General features: G+C 37.0%; 1 protein-coding gene across 1 annotated transcript in view; it reads left to right on the forward strand.

Moving 5' to 3' along the window:
* LOC125230070 (protein real-time) overlaps positions 1-26,665 on the forward strand; it is a 127,101-nt gene that overhangs the window by 71,306 nt on the left and 29,130 nt on the right. Inside the window, exons 4-5 of the mRNA XM_048135073.1 lie at positions 11,775-11,904; positions 14,335-14,511. Coding sequence (XP_047991030.1) covers positions 11,775-11,904; positions 14,335-14,511 — 307 coding nt within the window. The remainder of the gene's footprint in view (positions 1-11,774; positions 11,905-14,334; positions 14,512-26,665) is intronic.

The raw sequence follows: 26,665 nt of genomic DNA on the forward strand, positions 1-26,665 counted from the left end.
CGCCCATATTTTTGCAACGAAAGTGGGACCAAACATCTTTTGCATGATTATAATCATCTTCTGAGATGTGACTATCAGTCAAAGAACTAAAAAAATTGTCTTTAGAGGGAAGATCAGTTAACTTTAAAGAATCGTATGATGTCATGTATTCATACGGATACACACCCTTTCGTAATAAGCGTTTAAAATCGTCCTCACAAGTGAAATTCAATTTTAATTCATGAAATTGTTTAGGAAACAAGTTTTTTGCTAGTTTATCAAGACTGCTGGGCATAAATTTAAGTGAATCTACAAACCTCAATTTGATTGTGCGATTATTTATTTGTAACTTCTTAGAAAATGAAATGTATTTTTCTTTGTTCTGTGGAATCAATTCAATGTCCCCTTCCACCAAACCAAGTCCATGTACTATGAAATGACTATCATAGTTACTCAAATTATGAAAAAATACAGGTATAAATTGAGGTGCTTTGTATTTTTCAGAACAAAATGTATGTGCTACGCCTTCGTAAAGACCAGTATGGAAATTGTAGGAAATGATAGAATCACTATTTAAATTTCTATCACAAATGTAACATGTCCTACTCTGAGCAATATGTTTATTATTTTCAGTGGATAAAGGCAATGGAGTTTTTCCGAAAGTATTCCTCTTACAAATGCTTTTTAAATCTTTTTCTATGTACTTCATAAATACCTGGGTGCAATCTTTACCTTTGTATGTTCTATACACAGACAATTTATCATTATAAGAACACTTAATATAATATCCAAAACTATATACCTCATGTTTTTGAATATTTGTAGTAGAAGATGTTGTAGGGTTATTTGACTGTGTTGCTATTGGGTTTAAAAAGGCTTCAAAATCAGCATAAACAACAAAAGGCACCCTTAATTTACGTTCGTAATTATCGAAGGTAACTTCATTAGTGGGAACGTTTTCATTGAACCAGTTTTTCTTTTTATCTTGTTCTGAAGGTAAATGTGTGCAAACATGGAAACAATCGTTTCTTTGATGTTTCATTAAATTTTCATGAGTTGTGAAGTTGGATAAGCATCCATCGCAAATATGAACAGCATGCTGTGTATTTGATAATTGCTTAGATACTAATCTAGATAAGTTTTTGATAAAGCAATAATGTCCGTTACTATTTTTGGATATATACAATAAGTTCAAATGGATATCTTTTCTACACTTTGTTAAATGCAATGGCCCTACTATATCATGTTTTTTATTTTGAGAATTGTATTCAATTCCAAAAACGTTTATGCTCATATTATTATAATTTTCAAATTTTGGAATATCCCCCAATTTTATTGGAAAAGTTAAATCTCTAAAATTCAATTTATTTTTATGAACAATATACGATTTAGTACAGTTTGAACGATGGTTTGTTGGGGGGTATAATCCTGACAATACTGCCCATCTAAAACATTCTTGATCACTATTTTTTACATTAATAACTGCTTTTTTATTTTGAATATCTCGTGGTAACTCAATATAAGAAGAACCGCGCAACGGATTAAATTTGTTAACATTAACATCTAGATAGTTAAATTTTACTAAACCCCACCCACTGTCTTTTCTTTCAAAGTTAGATAATTTTGTTAATATATCCTTAACCACGGACTCGAAAATTTCATCCTTGTCGCTACTAGTATCAATAATATTGTTACATAGTTGGAAATCAAAAGTATTATTGATTTGTTTGCTCTCTTGTGTAAAATCGGCATTTAGAATAAAGTTAACTTTCAATGCAAAATGATTACCAAGGGAACGATCCAATAATGCAAAGATTTTATCTCTATTCTTTTGTAAAATAGTTTCAGGTGTAAAAGGTTGGTAAACTTTTTCATTAAGTAGTATTCTATAAGTGGCCACCCTATTCTTAAACGCATTCTCAATTAATTGAACATCAATCCATTCTAAGTCAGATCTTATAACATTATTTTTATGAAGATTACTGTTTAAATCTATGAGAGATCTGGGGGTGACGCATGATTCAAAACTTTTATTTGACTCACATATTGAAAATATTATATCTAACGCTTCAAAAACATTAGGATTTATTATACGGAGTTCTACACACTTCACCCAAGCTAAAACTATTAAAATTCTTTACTGCGCATATGTAAGAAGCAAGCTTGAATATGCATCACAAATTTGGAACCCTCGTTATCATACGTATATCGACCGAATAGAACGCATTCAAAGAAAATTTATTAAATTCCTTTGTTTTAAATTGAATACTCCATATAGTTCCTCCAACTATATTAACATATGTAAAAAACACCATCTCATTCCTCTAAATAGACGTCGTGACATTGCGGACATAATTTATATTTTAAACATAACCAATGGGAACGTGGACTGCCCCGATTTGCTAGCTGAACTTTCTTTCAATACTCCATCTAGATCCAAGAGACACTTTCCTCCCCTTTCTATTCCCATCTGTACGCGCAACTACCGGCAAAACAGTTTTTTAATACGTGCGAGTAAAAGTTTAAATAAGTTAACGAAAAACTTAGACATAGACATTTTTAACAGTAATATCCAATCTGTGCGGCGTAATCTAGTGAACAATAGCTTTGAGTGAGCTTGCCCTACCCGATGACTAGTTTTTTAAAGCGAGTGTGTCATTTAAGCATGATATTTTTTGTTTTGTTTTGTTTAAAATCTAGTTGGATTAAGTAGGTTGCTTAGTATTGCAATGTGATAGTGTAAACCACCTAATAACTCCCAGTATGTTACTATTGGTGGGAACCTGTAATTGGCTTTTTGTAACCTAATTAAGTTAACCTTTCTGTATTAATAGCTGTTGGTTCTCCGAACAATAATAAATAAATAAATAAATAAATAAATAAATGATTTTTAAAATATCTTTTAGACACTAACTTTTTACATACAGAACATTCAATTTCAGCATTATTATTTGTACTTACAATGACAGAAGGGGTTGGTTTAGATGACGTTGATGATGTAGGCTCAACAGCTAGGCGACTTTTCTTAACAGATACTTCTTCTTCTTCTGTCTCTAAAACTGTAGCCGACCTTTTCAATCCACCTCCTATTTGAGAAGATCTAAAACAACGAAAACATATACATTTATAAATACTCTGATGCGAGATATAATTAAAAATATTTAAATGTTACTTCATTTATACTAACTCAAATCTTTTCGACACTGCTGACAATAGGCTTGCATCATTAAAACACCGTCAATTACATCTTCAGATACAGTTTTCTTCTTGGAATCGTTGATATAATGACCACTACATGGTGTAAAGTATGGTTTAATATCAAAATCTTCCACTAATGTAGAAGGTAACTTATTTTCTGTGTACCAGAGCCTTATACTGTTATGGAAACATTTTAAAATAAATTCTTTACTTAATTGTGCAATCTTGTCACGAGGTAAAGTGGGACCAATATGATAGTAAGTAAAAACCATTTTGGAAATGAACGTCACAAATAAGTATTACAATTATTGAAGCACGGTGGTAAAACACTGAATGATAACAATCTCAGATACCCCGTTTATATATGTGGGCTCTCCCACCTTACCATCAACGTAACAATAAGATCAAGTATCGCCTCGTTAAAAAACTATCCTATTGTTCAGCAGGTAATGGAATAATCGCTACAAGTAGAAACAAGATCCGGTCATAACAAGTTAAAACTCAACATGAAGCAGGTATTCGTTAAATGGTTTGAACATGCAGGAACATGAATATTTTAAGTGAAAATAACTTACGTCTCTCCGTGACATTGGCTCACAAGTCGGGCGGCTTCATATAACTCTTCATCTAGTTCGATTACTTCACAGAGTCTTATAAGTTCCGCATCATAAACATCACAGTTCAGAGAATCCATTGTCAAACGAGGCCGCCTCCCCACATTGAGTTTCTGCGTTAAGTAATTCAATAAAGAGTATACATTTTATAAAACAAAGAGGGTTATTACATATTAACAAATGTAGTGGACCGACTTAACACTTTTCGTCATTTTTAATGTGAAACAATGCAAAAGAATATCTTACAAGGAAATTTACTTAAATCATAAAAAGGAAAGATAAGAAATGTGAAACACTTTAACACTATCCTACTGCTATCGTTAAAAATTATATTTATCACTGTTTCTTATTATCTATAAAATATTTTACACATGTGTCCTTAGAAGCTAATTGTTTTGTAATATTATATACAATATTTCGCGTATTTTGTAATTCCAAGTCGTCTTCCAACGCAAAATACTTCAGTCTGACGTCCGCGTGCTTCCAGTGTTCCGTGGGTGGGATGTTTTTGATTGTTTGCATATCATATATCTCTATTTTAATTAAGTGAGATGAATACGCCCCATCATCTTGTCCAGATGATAAATTAGCCACGCCTTCTGGCGAACTTTTGCTTACATTCGAAGACCGTTTCAAGGTTTTACACTGCTTTTTAGGTCGTTCAAAGAAGCTGTCAATATTATTTCCAGGACGTTTCTTTGCGAGGGCTTGCTTAACTTTGAAACCAGCTGTACCTTCCTCATCGGTTGAATCACCCTGATTTTCCGGGTAGTAATAGTTCTTGAAAGTATTTTCAGAGAACTGAAACAATGAAAGACAATATTTTAAACACTATTAACAATTCTATTAATTAAATACAAAGAACACTAGACGAAACAATATTATAAAAAGGCAATATGGGTTACAGTAATTTAAAAAGAAAAACATACTCACGTCCATTGTTGGATCTGTCTATAAACACTTCACTTTTAAACGCACACTCCACTTCTCTATATACCACACTAGATACAAGGAGCTCTGGTACAGAAGGCTGCCTCTACAGGAATACTTATTCAGCCTCGACTCTCTTTGGCTTTTATACTCGTAATATGGTAGAGAGCAGGGGAACGTACCATAAATCTTGTTTCAACCAGTTCATCTTATACCTGAACGCAAACAATAAACTTTTTGTCATTTTACAATACAATAAACATCTATAATAAAGCAACTAAGTTGTTACAATAAAAAATTCAAGTCACAAGAATTACCGGTGCGTTAGTCTAAAACATGTTTACACCAGTTAATGCTTTGTTAAATATGAATACAAAGTATCATGCCTTGACATGTTCGTCGAAGGATCTCTTTACCTAAAACCCGAATTATTCAAATAAACGGAAACAATAAATATATATTATCTTTAAAAATGCACAAAAGACATTTTTATTCACATAGAATTAGCCTTAAACATGTTTTAACCGGTTCTCAGTTTCTCACGTCTTAACAAGTTTATTGAAAGTATGCATTCTCTTAAACAATACACAAGTCATAAAAAATAATAATAGACATAGGTAAGTAAATTATTCAAAGAAGGTACAATAAATAAAGCAAATAAGCAAAAACGCAACTTCACAAAATTACCGAGGTTTATTCAGATACAAAACATTGAAATATATGTAAAAAAAAAGTTTGATAAGATGGGTAATTAACTTTTATTAAGACGTAATCAAAAATTGACTTATTAATCATATGTACAAATTTGGTAATACAACAAAGAGATGTATGATAGAAATAGGTATAAGATATCATAAATATTCGAGAAAAAGAAAGATACGCTAGATAGGATCGTTAAGTTTAGGTATTTGGATAAACTTAAATGTAACTCAGAAGTTCTTAAGTTAAAACGTAATTATAATACATTTCATAAATACCTACATTTATAGAAATAAAAATAAAAGTAGGTGAAACTCAGTTAGGTTTCATAAAGGTAAGTCTAGACTACTTAGGTTAACTAAGAGTAGGTTTTAATTAAATTTGGTTAGGTTACGAATGGAAAAGTTAGGTATTTTAATTAGGTTAGGTTAGGTTAGAATCGCAATCCATATGATCACAAAGTTATACTAAAAATTAATTATAAAATACCTATCAGTATGAGACACAAGGAAAAGGTGTGCATGACACTGCCAGGTAGCTGGGTAGGGTAACAATGGTCTAGCGCCGAGTCCAGATCGAACAATAGAAAGGGTCGGTAATCCTTTTGTGACCGTCGTGCACAAGGTGTATTGTGTAAAGAACGTATTCTGTAAATACTAGAAGGAGGCTTCTGAGAGCGTCGAGACCCAGCGCAATGAATCTAAATGGGGGGCTATTAGTTTTTTTTTTTTTTTTTTTTTTTTTTTAGGTTTAGCAAGACCATGGATGGGCGGTGGTGGGGTCCTGGGAGCAGGCCCCAGACCCGGGCTGGTAACGGGGGTATCCTACTACTCGTAGAATACGTATGGTGTAGATACACTCACAAGTTGTACACTTATGAAGCCTAACTTTCTGATGGATTATACTTGTGATATAGACTAAAAAAATTAAAAATTTGAAAAAAAAAAACACCGACCGCGACATAGTAGACCGTTTTTCATGAAACATGGCTAAGAACACTCCCTCTCCCGACTAACACGGTTTTCAAACAAAAAAAAAACTAAATCTAAATCGGTTCATCCGTTTGGGAGCTACGATGCTACAGACAGACAGACAGACAGAGACAGACAGACAGACACGTCAAACTTATAACACCACGTCGTTTTTGCGTCTGGGTTAAAAATGAATGTCTTTGCCAAATCGGTAATTCGGTAGAATTGTATTCATTTAAGAAATAGATACAACAATGCGATTTTTTAGGAAAACCCCAAACTGAAGTAAAGAATCACAAATGAAAATCATTGTTGCTGACAATACTGACTGACGTTGACTGATGGCGTGAAATGCGCTGCTAACATCAGATGGATACAAATGGATATTGAAAGATAAATCTACGTGTTTGGTGACGCAGGAAGGCGTGAAGCTAGTCTTATAATGGTCTCTTTGAATTGCTTTGAAACACATCATCCTCCTTGCATTATCCCGGCATTCGCCACGGCTCATGAGAGCCTGGGGTCCGCTTTGACTAATCCCAAGATTTTGCGTAGACACTAGTTTTTACGAAAGCGACTGCCACCTGATCTTCCAACTCGAAGAGATAACTAGGCCTTGTTGGAATTAGTCTGGTTTCCTTACGATGGCTTTGAAACTAAAACAATTAGGAAAACAGTTGGTCGTGACAGAGGCAACTGAGTAGAAGATGACACTTATATGGTTTTCGATGGATTTGGTTTGATCTTCACGAGCACAATGAAAAGTGAAAAAGAAAGAGGGAATCTAACAGTGGGACGCAGAAGTAGATTTTTTCTGTTGTCAAGACCGTGTAAAATTAGCTTAGACTAACTCCATTAAAAAAAAGTAAAGTAAAGTAAACGTATTTTTTGTACACACAAAAAACTTAAACAGAAATTGAGTTATCTGGTCTTACAACTAAGTGACAGTTATGTAGGTACATTTAGGCATTATCATTAGAATAGAATAGAATAGAATAGAATAAACGTTTATTCGTGAACACAGGTAAGACAAAATACACATAATAACAACAAGACAGAAAGGAATGAAGTGCCACGAAATGGCCTCATCTCAGCATGTTGCTGGTTCCTACACTAGGCAAAGCCTGTTTCGTAGGTAACCGTTTAAGACATGGATAAGGGATTTATTTTGTACCTCAGTCGACGAGAAATTATGCTGTAGCTGTTGTTTCTTTTGTGAAGTGGTGTTGCTGATTTTAATTAATTTATGCGTAATTAGTAAATGCGGTGATGACAACCGGCGGAGAAAAGGTGAATGGACTCGGTTTTAGTCGCTTAATATAAACTTGTAATGTGACGACGGGAACAGAGAAAAGTAGAATCAAATAACACGCTGTCTCAACATAGACAACATATACCACGATACAAAATTAAAATTTTGAGGAATCCCCGACATAATGGACCGATTTTCACACATCTTACACTGGGAGACTAATTCAGCTTTCAAACAAAAAAAAACGAAATATAAATCGGTTCATCCGTTCGAAAGCTAGGATGCCACAGACAGACACACACACAAACAGACAGTCAGTCAAGTCAAACTTAAAACTTGTGATGCGACGACGGGAACAGAGAAAAGTAGAATTAAATACTCACTATAGTCTATGTAATAACCTAACCACAAAATTAAAATTTGAAAAACCCCCGACCGCGATATAGTAGACCGATTTTCAAGAAATATGGCTAAGAACACTCCCGACTAACTCAGCTTTCAGACAAAAAAAACTAAATCTAAATCGGTTCATCCGTTCGGAAGCTACGATGCCACAGACAGACACACACACAGACAGTCAGACAAACAGACAGACACGTCAAAATTATAACACCCCGTCGTTTTTGCGTCGGGGGTTTAAAAGTGAAACTACAAAGAAAATAATAAAGAAGCGATTGGTACAAAAGACTAGTTTAAAATACAATAAAACTTTTCAAATTAGTAAAATTTACATCTAAAGTTTTTCCGAAAAAACTTATTTTACTATAAGTTTGTAAGCCTGGACCGGCTGCAATAACACGAAAGAATTATTATATTCCCAACTCTTTCCAACTTTGCCAAACTTCCAAGTTTTCGGATCTTCAAACTTTAGTCGCTTGGGAGCTCAGCGGAGATAGAAATATGAATTATGATTAGTGGACTATTTCACCGTAGTGACATTGAAACTTGACACTGATAATTCTGTGCCTATTTCTGGGTTGATGAGTAACATTGTTACTCAGCGTCAACATTTCCTCGCTGAACAGGCAATGAACAGTGAAGTGTCACTGTCGAGTGACAATTGTCACTGTTGTGAAATACGCCATAGGTATGACTTAAAAATCGTCTGGTAAAGGCACTTCAAACAAAGCGAACAAAATTTAAAAATCAGTTTATTCACATATTTTACACGTCGTACAAAATGTGTATGTGTATGTGTGTATAAACTTGGCGCAGTAAGCGCGAAAACCGTTGCCCGCTATGATACACAGTAAAAGGCAACTTATCATAGAAAACTGTTTCAATTAACTGTAGTTAAAAAATGATGAAGATAATTCCTATTGCCTATCGGGAAGCATAGACAGTACTGAGTATATATTTACGAGTACCCCCTTATTCATAAACGTACACTAAAGTTATCAATCCGATAAAGTTCGTTTGTCCCTTTCTATTACACCAATACATCGGAAAGGGACAAACGAACTTTATCGGCTTGATAACTTTAGTGTACGTTTCTGAATAAGGGGGTTCGAAGTAATGAAATGAAATATTTATTTTCCAAGTAGGCATATTACAATGCGCTTATGAACGTCAAACAAAGCTACGCCGGCTCTAACCCCACGCTACGCCTTAGCCTCGAGAAGATTTCAGTCCCCCCTCAGTTGGTATCCACTGGGGGTATCCACTATGGGACCGGCAAGAAACTCGGCGGGCCACTTCTTTTCAAAACATTACATCTTATAATTAACATGCATTAAAAAACAAGATACAATTTAATAAGCAAAAGTATTCATAATATATATATATATATATATATATATATATATATATATATATAGTACTCATTGAGTCATTTGAGCACAACGCAACTGTTGTTTATAAAAGAATAATTGAAAAATTGCTCACTTACCTACTCATGCATACTGTTAAATACCGTTATTTCGCCCCCGCACAAGAACAGTAATTTGCAGTCACGAAAAACTACTACGACTCATTTTCCACGAATTCCGCGGAATAATTTCGTAGTTACCAAACATGCATAAATACAAACTTAGGCGGTGCTAACCCTAGGGACAGCCGCTATAGCTGGGTATTTTTATGAATAATAGGAAACGAGCAAATGAATGCTTGGTTATTTTTGCGATGAAGTTACAGTCATAATTATGCTATTTACATAACTAAATCAACTAACCCAAATTGAAATCATAACATAACCTGTCAGTTAAATATCATTTGATATCAGCATTTTGTCGTCCACTGCTGACATTGCTTTTCTTCTATATTATACTAGCTTTTACCCGCGGCTTCGCCCGCGTAATAAAAGTATTCATTAAGATTTTCATTTGGATCCTTAGGTTTCTCTGGTATATTTATCTGCGATTATTTCGATTGCACATAATACTTTTGCTTGCAATGATTGTAGAAATATTGTTGTTGTGTGTTTATATTAAATAATACGATCGTCTTAGAGCACTTTGATTGTAAGAGACCGCCGACCGATTATCCGTATCCCTCTAACGATACCCATATTATCCGTATCCGTATCCGTTTCCGTATCCGTATCCGTATCCCTATCCGTATCCCTATCTCTATCCCTATCGCTATCGCTATCGCTAACGCTATGGCTATCGCTATCCCTATCGCTATCCCTATCGCTATCCCTATCCCTTATCAAGATAACACCAAGTTCTCGCGCTTTGTACACATATTTAAAGTCACATACAGGTCGAAAGCGATTAATTAACATTATTTTTACCTTTTTTCCCAACGTTTCGGCCAGGTTGCACTGGCCGTGGTCGCGGAAGACTGACGTCCCAGCAAAATGTCACCGGAGATGTAAACAACACAAAACTACCCGATATTAATTTATATAAATGTTCGGGGTAGACAAATAAATATAATTTACCCGCATGTAATTATTTACGAAATCACATTAGAAACCTCAAAAATAACAGTACTTCTCCACTATTTAATGGATGTTATTATACATATAAACCTTCCTCTTGAATCACTCTATCTATTAAAAAAAACCGCATCAAAATCCGTTGCGTAGTTTCAAAGATTTAAGCATACAAAGGGACATAGGGACAGAGAAAGCGACTTTGTTTTATACTATGTAGTGACATCGCTATCCCTATCGCTATCCCTATCATTCATTCATTCATTCATTCATTTATTCCTTTATCAAACATAGTTTTACATGTCAACAAAATTACATATAAATACATTCTTCTTTGTTATTTTTTGTTATTAAGTGTCTACAGTCGGCACTTATAACTTACATAGTTAATGCAAACATGCTGTCGAAGATACATTTCAATTTTATAATTCAAAATGGTTGGTATAGTGAACCAGTTCAAGAGTGCACGTCGTTGAAAAATTCGTCAACAGTGTAATACGCTTCAAGCATAAGTTTATTTTTAAGTTTATTTACGAATTTACGATTATCGCTATCCCTATCGCTATCCCTATCCCTTATCAAGATAACACTAAGTTCTCGCGCTTTGTACACATATTTAAAGTCACATACAGACAGGTCGAATGCGATTAATTAACATTATTTTTACCTTTTTTCCCAACGTTTCGGCCAGGTTGCACTGGCCGTGGTCGCGGAAGACTGACGTCCCAGCAAAATGTCACCCCATGTAAACAACACAAAACTACCCGATATTAATTTATATAAATGTTCGGGGTAGACAAATAAATATAATCTACCCGCATGTAATTATTTACGACATCACATTAGAAACCTCAAAAATAACAGTACTTCTCCACTATTTAATGGATGTTATTATACATATAAACCTTCCTCTTGAATCACTCTATCTATTAAAAAAAACCGCATCAAAATCCGTTGCGTAGTTTCAAAGATTTAAGCATACAAAGGGACATAGGGACATAGGGACAGAAAAAGTGACTTTGTTTTATACTATGTAGTGATAGTGATACATAGATGCGACTTCTATGTATATAATATAATAAATACCAGACTGTCTTGAAGTCTTATTCAACGACATCTAGGGCTTACGTCCCGGAACAATTTTTCCAATTTTACAGTTCCGGAATTGAAACCCATTCAATTTTTTTTTAAAACTGTAATATTAATTTAAATATGTTACAAAAACATGTTATTAAAACGTTTTTTGTGTTCAGGTACACCCAGAGAACCCGAACTGGACGTGTTTCGAGCAGAGCGCGCATCTCGACGTGACCAACTTCTTCGGGCTGGAGAGCACGGTCGAGAAGATCGCCATCAAGCAGTACTCGGCTAACATTACTAAGGGTAAGGACTGTTCTAGAACAAGGCCTGAGAGGCCCATTTCTTACTCGTACCTGACGATAAGGAAGCGGTATGTAACTGGCGACCCAAGGAGAATCTTGGCCTCCGAAAGGAGAGCACGCCAGATTTCGCGATCCTGCGCTGTTTCTTGACAATTATCGGCTTGAAGCTGATGCAAAACCGCTTGCAAATTCCTCAGCAATGGAAGGAAAATTATTTAAACTTAAATCATATTCAACAAGTTGTAATGGGTGCTCTGCATGTTGTCATGCCAATGTATGGCAGAACAGTCTCTAAATATTCCGTATTAAGCTAAATTGTAGTCCAATCCAATTTATCCTCTGGATTCTTAGGATAGACGTATCTTTAGAAAAATAGATTCTTGATGCTAATGCTAACGTCATCAACAGCAAAGGGTACCTAGCATTAATTCTAGCTCTAAGCAAATCATACAATCATACAATTCTTATTACTTTAATTTAAGGTCACTCATTCATTTCCTTCAACCGATATTTTCACCGCGCGACCTTGACTCTGCAAGAACCGGCAGACATCTTACAACTCACAGGTTGAAAAAACAAGACACTCGTTGAATTTCGGCCGTTATGACGTACCCGGATGACGTTTATTCGCACGTCATGTCATGTGCTAATAAATGTGGGCTAGGCAAGTAGACAATAACAATAACAATGGCAGTAAAGTGAAGTATTGCCTATAATATTGTGGTTGCACTGCTCGCGTTCGTGTGTTCTGCGGAAGATGGAGATGATAGATGTAAGTTTGTTAGTAATAGGTGAGATGTATTTATGATTTTTTTTATCGAAAGATAATTTTATATCCCCTTTCCGTATGTCGTAGAATGTAAAATCAAGCACGTAGGTACAAAAAAATCGAAGGAAAGTCTATTAATTATGGTAGAAAATGGAAAACATACAACATACAAAAATAACGCAATTTAATGAATCCTCCTAATAATATAAGGCTCCCTCCATAAATACGTCCTTGTTTAGCATATCTATTCCGAAAAAACTTGTTATATCTAAACTTATCTAATCGAATCTTACACCATCATTCTTAATCGTAACATCACAATTGAATAGTGCATTGACACATACATAATTTGGGACGACGATCTTCGATAATGATCATAGGATGTAGAAGGTCGCTATCGTGATCGGGCGTGTAATTCAACCTATAACGGTCCGGCCACGACATTGGTCTAAGCGCGACAGCGGTGAGCGGCAGCCATACGAGCGAATGAAAAGTCCCATCGCTGTGTCTCGCTCCAATGTATGGCCGCCGCTCACCGCTGTCGCGCTTAGACCGATGTCGTGGCTGAGCCGTAAAGTGTTCGGGTAAAAGGTCAGCCGGCGTATTATGCTTCCCATTTTATCACTTATCCATTTGGATAAAATATCCGTCACGCTTTAGCAAGTATATATGACAAAGAGTGACAGATGTCTTATCCACGTGAATAAGTGATAAAATTGGAAGCATGATACGCCCGCTGGGTGGTGTAACTACTAGTGTAAGGGCGGAATTCGTGATAAAATTCCTTTGCTGTCTAGTTTATAGTAACCCTTTTTGCGCAGTAAATCTGCAGCAATCGATACGTACGCTTGTTAGAGGGAAATTGTACAGCTGATATCGCTATAATGCCTTAGGGAAACAGTCTTGCTGAATTCACTGAAGTGTAGAGATTTCTACTCTATAAAATACGAGTAGCATAAATGCTAGAGTTACAAAGATGTATACATGTAGGTTACTCTGAAGGAGGAAGTGTGATCACAATTACTCGGAGGTTTCTTTATTGGCAATCAAGTGGTTGATGGGAAGTTACGAGGAGGGCAACCCTTGAATTTAGCTGTAGATTATACGTGCGATAGGGGAAAATCCTTGGGCATCAGATTAATGATAGTTTTCATGTCGTTACATTACACTTATACTCGTATATTGGAGGTACCCCATAAATTGTAGTTTTCATGCCATTACTATAGATTAGTGGCCCCGTCCAGAACTATGGATTCGCGAGCGGATTACAGTCTGTAATTATATAAACCATATTTGATATGATATGATGTATTACATATTTGACGACCGGTCTGGCCTAGCGGGTAGTGACCCTGCCTGCTAAGCCGCGGTCCCGGGTTCGAATCCCGGTAAGGGCATTTATTTGTGTGATGAGCACAGATATTTGTTCCCGAGTCATGGATGTTTTCTATGTATATAAGTATTTGTATATTATATATATCGTTGTCTGAGTACCTGCAACACAAGCCTTCTTGAGCTTACCGTGGGACTCAGTCAATCTGTGTAAGAATGTCCTATAATATTTATTTATTGATTTATTGATGTTCAATAATTTTGAGACATAAAAAATCTATTTTCTGTTTTTTTCTGTAATGCTTATCTAAAGATCTTATTCTTCCACAGGCAAAGAGTTGATCGAGGTATTCATGAAGGGCGTCGAAGCCGAAGGCGTCACAGACCTCAAACCGTGGGATCCTGAGGACCCGGCACACAACAGAGAGCTCAGGCGGGTTGTCTCTAGAAACACTGAGCCTCTGTCGCCAAGGACAACTATAGAGCCGCACCGACAGCCCAAGCCAGGTTAGTATGATCTTTGAGTTGTTTTTTCTCTTAGAGTTTTAACTAACAGGAATGGCAGTGGCTCCATTGAAACAAAATAATGCCGGGTTGCCGGTATGCGAGTGATATTGATCATATGAGAGTTAATATTGCTCAAGCTCTGTATTCTCTCGAAGTTTTAAAGGTCGTATCGTATAGGCCTAGAAGAGAAAAATATTTATGTAGTTAGATATTCATAAGCATATTAGAGTAGGTACATTTTTTCTGCGATTGACCCTTGAACGAAACGTTAATTATTCGAATATTAGGTTACCTAAAAACTGAATTTCGGTTACAAATCAAAGTCAATGAACATAAACGGTGTCGAATACCCAATGAATTCTCTAATTATCGCCTTATTTCCAACTTCTATAATCTATACCCCAGTTCCTAACTGGCCAAGTGGTCATCGTACTGAATTTATATCACTCGACATTTGGGACTGCTTAGGCATAAACTAGGTTATAGGAGGCGGGGAAATTGTGTCAAACAAAAGTCGAGAAAGCGATGATTGATGACTTTTCTTGACCGAGGGTAGGAATAATACGAAATATTGAATTTTTTTCTTGGAGACATATTACGTAGCAGTAGCAAGCAACGGACACTTAGCTGACTTTCTATATATTAGTTGCTTTTTTATACAACGGTGGTGGCAAATAACTGTCTGGGTTGCCTTTTGACAGCCTATGTAAAATTAACTCAACAATGAAACCCACCGTAGCAAGTGAGCGCTTGCAGCTCAAGTTAGTGTTAGAAACAAGTTCGAGTACCTACCGTTAAGGGCAAGTATTTTATACTACTAATAAGCATACGGCCCGCCTGATGGAAAGCGGTCACCGTCACCTATGGACGCCTGCAACTCAAGGAGTAGGAGGAGGATTTGTATGATGTGATGAGTTGATGACCATGAATTTTCTTCTTGGAGTATAAAAGTCCTACTATTAAATACGAGCAATCGAACATTAAGTAGAGGTAGTTATCTATCTTTCTACTTTAGGGAACATACCCAAACTACGTGACCATATTTGGGCCGTTTTTTGCCCCCTGCCCCCCTGCCCCCTTGGGTGACCAAGCGTAGTATAAGCCAAGACCCCCTGTAGTTTTCAATAAAGTTGAAAGTTGTTAATAAATATTCGTGTGTCTATGTCTATATCAAATTTAATATTTGATTTTGATGACGCGTGTTTGTCATCTTTTATTCCGGCCTTTAACAATGATTGTCATCCCATAACCTTCATCATCATCACCTATATGCGTCCCATTGCTGGCCACGGCTGGGCCAATATTCCTCAGGTTACGTCACAAGACATTTTTAGATCCCCCTTCCCCCTGTGTGACCAAGCGTAGTATTTTGACGACCCCAACCCCCCTAAACCTAAACGTGTCGTGGGTACGTTACGTATAATATACACATCTAACAATGTATTGAATCCTTATAAATATTATAATAAAATAGTAACAGATAGGCGGAAATGATAAATTAGTCTCAGAAGGAAATATTATCATCGGTAATAATATATGTTTACTAAAGGTTACCGACCTTTGCTAAGCAATATGAGCTAAATAATATTTTTATTCGCGAATATATCCCAAAACATAATTTATGTGTTCATAACTTAATTTGGAGTTCTTTCACCCGAAGTTAACTTAAACTTAACGAGTTGCTCCTAATCCTAATACTGTTAAAACTTGGGCTCAGATGAGCGGGATCTAGTGACATTTCTGTAGTTGATAAAGAATACACTTAAGTTACAACTATACACAAGTGGTATACTTTTCTACATCGTTTGTTGCTTAGTAACACAAGCCTCATTTAGACGGCGTGCGATCTCGCATGCGATTTAGCTCATATTGCAAATTGTTAAGGTTACACACAATTCAAAACACTGGTTAACGGCGCAACAGGAGGGGTCAATTCTCCATACAAACGCTCTCGACTATTTCCTCCCTGGTTTTTGAAGATAGAGCAATGATTTTTTTCAACACATTATTATTATTTTATGTGTCGGACCGTTTTGATATTTTGATATTTTTATTTTGAAAAGAGCCCAACAAATTTCCAAACAAAAGAAAAAAACCGTAGTATCAACTAAACATAATATTCAGAAACCTGATCTACTCGTAATATTGTCTTCGGTTACCGCGATAGTTACTCATGAAATCTAACCCTTAACCTGCTGCTGCTGTGTGAACCTGCCTTAAAAATCTATATTATTTGTGGTCATGGTCCGTTAATATTTCTTGTATATGTGGGTAGCTTTTGCACATTGTAATTTTTCCTCAGTCACCCGTTGACCACGAATGCTGTAAAGTGTTCGAAACGTCGGGGTGAATTGTAAATTCATTATACGCGGTTTAATCCGTTTCCATAGATATTTTTCTATGAAATAAATTTTATCTTATCTTATCTTATAGTTTTATTTCCGATCTACTCGTTTTATTCACTAAATAATAGTTTGTGTTACTCTAACCTGTAACCATTACGTTAATATGGTCACCCAATTCTACTGAAACGTGGTCAACTAGTCTTCAGCCATTGAATCTTTAATGAGACCCCATTCCGAGTCGCCTCATTCTGTCTGTCCATTTGAAATCCATTCTTGAAATGTAAATCTCTTGTAACTACAACCTTAGTTTACAAAGAATTTTCATTTAAATCATTTGAACTGGTAGGGACGACGTACAGTCGGCATCAGATATATGGGATCGGCTAGTGTGCTCAAAAATATGTGAATATGAAGTCACAAATTGGCTATAGAGGCGTGTTTAGATATTTGATTTGAGCATCTTATGACCGCTATTCAGAGGCAGAGATAACTAACTTGCTCAGTTTATTGGCGTGACACTGACACCTATCTCTGCAGCTGACTGTACGTACGAGTAATACACTATATAAGAATATATTTAAGATTTACAAGCGCTTGCGGAAAATTGCGGGTCACAACTGGAAGAGAATAGCTCAGGCCCGGGACAAGTGGTACTAGATGAGAGGCCTATGCTCAGCAGTGGACGACAAAAGGCTGATTTGATGATAATGATCAGTCTATAGTGGCATGTATTTTAGTTTTTGAGTTGGTTTAATTTAATAATGCCTCAACAAACCTCACGTAAATTAGACTTATATAAACCAGGATATAGACCGTGATTACTTTTTTGATGCGACCAGTAACGCTGAAAGTGAACGCAGCCGACGCGCACGAAGGAGGGTAGATCGCGCGCTGTCTACGCAACTTCGACAAGTTTGACATCCACTCGCCTTCTTCAGTTTTCCGTGATTATGATGCATGCAACTGCGTCGAAATGTCGGGAGCTCGACAAAAATCAAAAAGGTAGTCCCGGTCTATATCTACAAAATATCCCGGTCAATATAAGTCTAACGAAAATAACCGTGAATTATTCAAAACTCTCACGTAACGTATACAGCGCGTAAACCTAATAAGGGCGATAAATGAAACCAGGCATATAATTCAATATTGTTATCATTAATTAAGAAGTGTTTTTGAGGTACGCATAATTTTCACCCCATAATGAATTTTTGAAAAATTTCCCAACAGCAATGTACTGTAAACGTGGTTGCGTTGACAATCAATGACAACTGTCAACGAGCGTTTAACGCGAGTGTGTTTGCATTACGTTGCGGGCCAAATTAATTTGTATGGATAAAAAAAATATTTCAATTTTATGTAAAAGTTATCTAATTCCATTTTTGATGTCCTATACTTACCACCGGTAAGAGGTTCGCCCGTATTAGGTTTACACCCTGTATAGCAAGCAATTTTTGACGTATTCTTCATTTGATTAATCGTAGAATTGGTTCTAGGTACACGCTACACGTGCAATCGAACATTGTAAATTGTCGGTGTGGTAGATTGCCTCTGTCGTTAAGCCGTTCCCGTGATGTTCCTTGGCAGCAGCCGTCCCGATCGTAATCTCGGGATTGGCTATTTCACATCGTTTTTACGAGATTTTTGCTCGTACCGTTTGCCATCTCAGCTTTTTCGTGGAGGTGACCTTTGGGTTATTTTTAATGATTACCTCGCTTAAGGTTCAAATACGGGTATCACTTGTAGTTGGATTTTAAACAGCTTTTATTAGCATCTCTTTAGTGCTCAAATCGCACCTATGTAGATTTAAACTCTTGTTAACAATTAGGAGTTTAGGTCCTGCTGCGTTGCACTTTTGAAATGCTCATATGACTGATGAGTGATGACTTTCTTTTTTTGTTAGTCAGATCTAGTGTCCCACTGCTGGGCAAAGGCCTTCGCTCGTTTCTTCCACTTAACCCTGTCATTTGTATAATACTGCCGATCTGCCGGCGTATCATGCTGCCAATTTTATCACTTATCCACGTGGATAAGACATCTGTCACTCTCACACTGACATACTTGCTAAAGCGTGACGGATGCTTTATCAACGTGGATAAGTGATAAAATTGGCAGCATGATACGCCGGCTGGACAGAATGACAAATGACTTTCCTTTTGCATTTTAAAATTTAATTTTCATTTTAGCTTAAGCTTTACGAGTACTGTACATTTCTAGAGGCTTTCATACCTGTTATCCTCGTAAGGCTTAGTGTACATATTCTAAGCAAATTAATTGACCTAACCTACCTTAACCTTTCATGGGCCTGACAAAGTTTCATTTGTTTCATTCAAACGAAATTCACCTCAATGTATTTAAAATTTAAATTGCATGCAAAAACTACGCAAGTAAGTCTAATTGACTAGCAATTTTTCATATTTTGATTATCATGGATTTCCGAAAAGCCGCAGTTTTAACGCCTGAACTGATTCCATCGATTGTTCTAGTAAGTTCAAAAACAGCAGGTATTCAATTACAAGTTTGGATAGTTAAAGTTTTCAAGTGTATTATAACTATTATAAGTTCCCAAGTTGTAACATGCATGGTATCGATCATTCCACACACGCACTGTAAGGACATGGGCGAAGGTTACGGCCGTGGGGGCTATCACCTGACACTGACTGCTGACACGTGAGGAAATTAGTTAAAGGCTAATCGAAAACAATGTTGATTGATTCAAAATGATTGAAAGCAAGTCTTCGTCACTACTTTGAAAAAATCTCGTATCTCACACTACTTCTCAAATTTAAAACGCAGTAAGTCTATATGCATTATTACATTTTTCTTTTCATTGACAGAAGAAGATACAAGTTTTTTTCAATGTAGTGACGACTTACTCTTGCTTTACTCTTTTTGAAGAGATCGCTCTTTAGCGATAAGACCGTCTGTTGTCTACCTCTATTTATAAGTAATCAATTTTGTTGGCCCCCTTTCGTTAGAATTTAAATTTAAATATTGTTTCCGTGTGTAGTTATAGTGTGCAGTTACAACAAATAGAATATTAAAATTTTGATAAAAACCCCGACCGCGACATAGTAGACCGATTTTCATGAAACATGGCTAAGACTCCCGACTAACTCAGCTTTTAGACAAAAAATAACTAAATCTAAATCGGTTCATCCGTTCGGGAGCTACGATGCCACTCCAGACACACACACAGACAGACAGACAAACAGACAGACAGACACGTCAAACTTATAACACCCCGTCGTTTTTGCGTCGGGGGTTAAAAACAGACGCGATGATAGGGCGAGCGAGTTATAATTCGTCGCCGATCGATGAACTATAAATTGCTTGCTTTCTCATTTATTTACACGAGACTATTTTATAAGTTTCGTGACTGCTGTCATCGCTGACTCGCTTTGTGTCTGTGCCTATATCTAGAACTCCAACGGATGAACTTGCCTTAGATTCAGCACTTTTCTTGTCTGAAAGCTGAGTTAGTTGGGAGTGTTCTTAGCCTATTGTGATGAAAATGTTACTATGTTTAACAAGTCGGGTCTTTTTAAATATTTAATTTTGTGGTTCGTTATTCGTATCTATCACATATATATTTATTTTTAATAAGCCCGTTTATGTGTCCTACTGCTGGGCAAAGGCCTCTCCCCGTGATTTACACAGCTCCCGTTGGTGTGCTATTTCAGGCCAAATAAATCATGAAGGTGTCAAGGTCGTCCCGCCATCTCCGTCTGGGCCTGCCACGCCCGCGCTTAATTCGAGGCATCCACTTGGTGGCTATGCTGGCTCATCTATCCGGGTGCATGCGGCAAACGTGGCCTGCCCAGTCCCAGTCCGGCACAGACCGTTAGTCTGGCGGTCTTTTGTATAGGAAGGACCCGCCGCCACAACAGCCGCCATTCGTATTTTGGAGCGCAGTGTAATGTTTCAGATGCGATCCATCCACTTAGATAATATACCTACATAGAAATAGAAACATAACCTAGGAACAATTCCTGTTTTCTGCAAACATGGTGCGCACAGCCATTTGTGCATCCGTGCATATTGTTCTAGCGGAGAACCTATTGTGAGTGGAACATGCTTCCAAGTTCTAACTAGTTATGTGTTTAACAAGCTATGTTATTATGTTCACTAACAAGTCCATCGCCAGAGGAAAAGCTAGTTTGATCTGACAAGCATTGTAGGTATACAGGGTATGAGTATACTCCACCGAGTCCACCGTTGGTTGGTTAAGAGTGGTGCTTCTTGATTTTTACCTAGTATTTATTCGTTAACTTTAAGGCTGGTTGGACTGGCCATCGGTGGATCTTATTGATGGTTAGCTAAGAATAGACCCTTATCTTATATATATATATATATGCGGGGCCCTTACGGATACACTTCGACCCATTGGGATCTTTTGTGCAATTACCCTCGACGATCCTCAGATACTTCAGCTATTCAGGAGCTTCTCGACCATCTGCTCGACCTCGACCATGTGTCTGATGATGATCAGGCTCTCTGAAGTCCTTTGTTCCAAAGTTCTTCATTCCCTGTCTGGCGAGGGCGTGACAATCACACATTAGGTCAATTAGACGTCTTGACTGTCTTTTTTCTTCCTCTTCACCACACATACGACAATCAGTATTGTCAGAGTGTCCTATCTTGGCCCCTGACAGAGTGACCCTACTCGCGTTGTCTTTCTGCCGGTTAAATAGTAAAGTTGTCCATAGCTCAGGGAGTGATGTGTTATTAAAGTCAGGAACGCGCATGTGACACTGTAGTTAGTAGTTACAGACGTTTATAGGTTACTCCAACTCCTTACCAGGTGGTATAAGGGCGTTTTCACATTATCCGATCCGATATCGGATTTAGGACCGATATCCCATACATTTAAGCCGCCATCTTTGATTTTTACTATTGAAATTCTTCCGACATCCGATATCGGATCGGATAATGTGAAAACGCACTAAGGGTAGGCGGTATGCTTGTTTGCTACCTATATAAAATAAAAATAACACGTTGGTGCTAACAGTACTTGAAAATCTTTGAGCCGAAATATTTCCCGAATGTTTCTAACTCCAGTCCAGGCTAGTTAAATATGAACGCTAGACGCGAATGAATATTTAAGCGAGCTCGCGACCGTATAATGAATTAATGTGCTGCCTAAACTAAATGGTTCTCGGCTTCGCTAGCTGCATATCGTTGAATTTCTATTATGTAGGTAGGTACTCGTACGTACGTAACAGTCAACCAATATGAATCTTAGGCCACTCTAGAACCCTGTCTTATTCACATCATGCCATATTTGTCATAGAAGTTACTTCGACGTTTACTTTAAAAAGGTTCTACAGATCTACAGATTTTGGCCTGGAGGAAAACAGTACTTACCTACTATCTACCTAAATAAATTATAAATCTCACGAAAAACAAAAGGTCCCTTTGGTTTTTACGGTCATACTAATTAAACTTCTCATCGTCTTAACTCGAATTGTCTGTACGTCTACCTGCCTAAAGTTTATTTGTCCGATGAACTCACAAAGTGACCTCTATAATCTTACCTGCCTGAGTTAAGTTTTAGTTTTTATAATTAATAAATTGCGTTTTTTTAAAGCAATTATATTCATGCTTCGTGAATATTGCTGCCGAATATTGTAGAAACAATCCAGTGAATAAAATTTTCACCGAAGTGCGCACAGATTTCGCAATGTAATTGTATTTCTAATTGATTGAACAGGCACCATCGATCGTTGTTAACTGGTGTGGCTGCTTTTGTTTCAAATATAATTGACAACGAAACACGTCCACCACAGTTAGGCCCTTTTCTATTTACATCACAATGAAATGTTTGACACTTTTATGTGTGTCTGTTAATCCAATTAAAGATAGTCCTTTGGCAATGCTACATGCACATTCAAAAATACAAATAAATTCATGCAAATTGGATAACAGTAATTGAAGATCTAAAATTGTAAGTGGCCATTGATTGAAATTAATGGCGACTTACTTACTACTCTTACTAGTTAGTCACCAATTGTGGTTCTTTAAAGCACATTTCCCCCATTTCATGACCCTTCCCTCTTCCTAAACCCTTATCATTTTTTTCCTTCTTTTCCTCCACCCTTACCACCCCTTCCTTGTTCCCAGGTCCTTCAACTGGTGTGACCATACGCGACGACATAATTTGTGAAACACCAACAGATAAAAGTCTTAAACAGACCAGTTCGCCCCAACCTGAAGTCGCAAGCAGCTCCAGTAGGAATGTCATTAGTGGGGCTAAAACTGTAAGCAAATTACAGATATTCAAGAGACAAAACAGTAAAATGAAGCAATTGAGCAAGGCTAAATTGGCTCTTGATAAAAATGAAAGCACATGCAAACCTGTCACTTCCAACAGAATGATGCAGACTAGCAATAACGAACTAAATACTATTGAGAATAATGCCGCTAAACAGAAAGTAAGCAAGGGCCGAATATCGGTCATCGATAAAAGTGATATATGCAGCAAGAATAATTTAAACACTGATAAGAATGATGGCAAAGCTAGAAAAAGCAAATTGTCCTTTACTGACAAATTCTTACCTCTCGGTAATGATACCAGTGCATCGGCAAGAGCAAGTAAAGCAAGATTATCCCTCACTGACAAAATCGAAAAAGCGAAGCGAGAACTTAGTTCAAGACCAGGCTTGCCTGAAGTGGCATCCCATGAAATCACAGGTGCCACCAGGACTACTAACAGAGGTAGATTGTCTCTTGCCGATTCAGATGATAGTTTAAAGAATAATATCCAAGCTAAAGAACGCTTATATAACCTTACTAATAAAAGTAGACGGCGAAGTCAACCTTTATGTGATGATAAAGCTTGCACAGAGAAAACTTCGCTTGATGTAGATACACATAAGTCGACCTTGACGAAACATCATCACAGTGACGAAAAAGTATTTCGAGAACCGACTCGCGCTACAACGAAACTCTCCGATGATGAACTAGAATTATATTCTAATTTAGAGGGACCGTCCAGTGCGAAATATGTGAGTGATCATATTAATTGTAATATTGGGGAAGACAAATTATGTCTTGTTCATAACTTGACCCCAGAAAGGAATACTGTCTCGCTTATAAATAATACTTTATTTGCAGTAATTTTTGCCTTGTTAGCGTTTTTATTTTATTTAATAATGGAACGTCAATAATATTTTTATATCGTTTTAAGTGTAAATAAAATGTAATGTTTTTTTTTAATATCTATATTTTATTTTTGTTTTTTTTTCTGGTATAAAAATATAGTTGTTACGTTTTTATTTAGTACGAGTAAGTAAAGCGAAAAGGTATCATAAAATAATGAAAAAAAAAATACTGATATGAAAAATCTATCCACCGAGAAGTATTTATGTTATTTTAAATTTAAAACTGTAAATGACAAGAATTTTCTGTGTACATTTTTTTAGTTAATATTTATAGCTTAGGTCAAATCGATCGAACGTGTGACCTGTGGCTGTGGCGTTTGCAGCGATTCCTATTGCCATCGCTTATATCACATACGTTTTTGCATTGTTTTTACGACTATACTGTACGGATCTACTCGGTGTTGTACGGATCAACGAAAACGAAACGCCGCTAAAGGTACTCTGGCTCTATCGCGCCAATCCGCAAGAGAGATAGAGATCTACGAGCGTTTCGTTTCGTGAGCGTTTCGTGAACGTTTGTGCCATTCGGCAGTCGGCTACGTACCCAGATGCAATTAATATTGAGCCGCTTATATTCTATCAGGTAAGGAGGTTGAATGGTAGTTGTTACTGCTGACAGTACACGACGTTAAAATCAGTATTTTCAGATGTATTCAATTTGCCGTCGATTTTAATTAAAATGGTAATTTCAAGCATGCATACAAATTTGGAACTTTTGCTACCGACATAAGATGAATATTTTAGTATAATACTGCTGAAAATGTGAATAGGCATGTTATTCATGTTGACGTGCCTGGGATGCCCTAGATAATCTAGACGTTTTCCGTTAAACTATTTGCTCGTAGCTTTAAAAATGTTGGGGCGTTGATGAAGGTATGTACGTAAAAGTATTTCAAGTGTTTCAGTGCACATGATGTTTTATTTTGCACTAGTTCGCAAAGTAGTACCTACATTTCTTGTACTACTTGAAACCGCAAACGGCCATATGTACTGAAAAAAGAGGGTATCCGTAACTCGTGTCGATTAAAACTCTTTTCCGTACGTGTATCGTATAGTAGGGTCCCCCCACATCTAGCGTCTCGCGAGCGTAGCGTCGGGCCAGCTGTATAGAAAAAGACGCCGCGTCGACGTTGCGTTTGCCATACAGTTGGCCAGACGCTACGCTCGCGAGACGCAAGATGTGGCCCCCACCCGTAATGTACAAATTTTTATTTGCCATAAAAATAATTATACACATGGAATATATATAATATGTAGAATAGATACATCTATGCATATAAAAAATTGTACAAAAGTAGACCGTGTACATAATAAATTTAATAAGTATTCAAGTGTTTATAAACGTGAATTCCAAGAACGTGTGTATGGTCTAATAATTATACAATACTAGCTTTTACCCGCGGCTTCGCCCGCGTAATAAAAGTATTCTTATTGAATCGTTTACAAAAAATAAGATTTTCATTTGGATCCGTAGGTTTCTTTGTAGGTACTTCTGTCCGCGATTATTTCGATTAAGGTAAAGCGGGGCAATTCTCGATTGGGGGGCCATTGTAACTGATCTATTTGCTGTACGGTCAGCCAAGAACCTTACACTGCTTTTTGGCTGACTGTACCTTACACATATTACTATTATTGTTTTAAAAGAAATTCTTGCAATGATTATAGAATTGTTACACAGCGACCACAGCGTAGATAGTAGATACGAATATGTATGTATTTTACGTATATAAATATTTATACTGGGGAAACTTCATACAACCCACATAGCCAGTATCTCGACGCTATGGTCGGTAGGGTAAAAAGTACTTCCTTGCATTATCGCTTACAATTTTTTCCATTTTGCTTATACTTATTGCAAACGTAAACATATAAAAGGCAAGCAAACAACGATCTTCTTACAGCACATTGAATATAATAGTTATCACGGATGCAGGATACTCGCCGATGCCTACTTAATAATCCCTTCCCGCTGAGCCACCTGCATTTTACACTGCCTAGATATCGATTGCCGACCGATTATTCCGACCCTAATCCCTATTCTTATTCCCGTCCCTATCTCTATCCTTGTCCTCGTCCCCGTCCCCGTCCCGTCCGTCCCTTCCCTATCCCTATCCCTATCCCCGTCCCCGTCCCCTATTCCTATCCCTATTTCTATCCCTATCCCTATCCCTATCCCTACCCCTACCCCTATCCCTATCCCTATCCTTATCCCTATCCCTGTCCCTGTCCCTGTCCCTGTCGCTGTCCCTGTCGCTGTCGCTGTCCCTGTCGCTGTCCCTGTCGCTGTCCCTGTCAAATTATCATGCTAGGAGGTGAACTTTGAAAAATTCTTTCTTAGTGCTCCTCTTATGGCTATTTTGGATATTTTAACCCTATTGCACTACAACAGGGGAGAAAATTTCTTTTCCACCTAATTAGATTTTAAAATCGTTGTATTTATCGTAATCAGCGACCCGATAAACCATAAAAGCGATACCCATATTGTGTTTTTGACTTTACCCCCTTTGCACCCCTTTAGGGGTCAAATTTTCAAAAAACCTGAAACATGTATTTAGTCATATGTCTTTAGGAATCCTCATGTGAAGCTTCGAATAAAATAGTCAAACTAATCTTGTTTCCCCATACAAACTTTGAACCCCCATTTAAATT

Source organism: Leguminivora glycinivorella, chromosome 10 (genome assembly GCF_023078275.1).
Source record: "Leguminivora glycinivorella isolate SPB_JAAS2020 chromosome 10, LegGlyc_1.1, whole genome shotgun sequence".
Taxonomy (NCBI): Eukaryota; Metazoa; Arthropoda; class Insecta; order Lepidoptera; family Tortricidae; genus Leguminivora; species Leguminivora glycinivorella.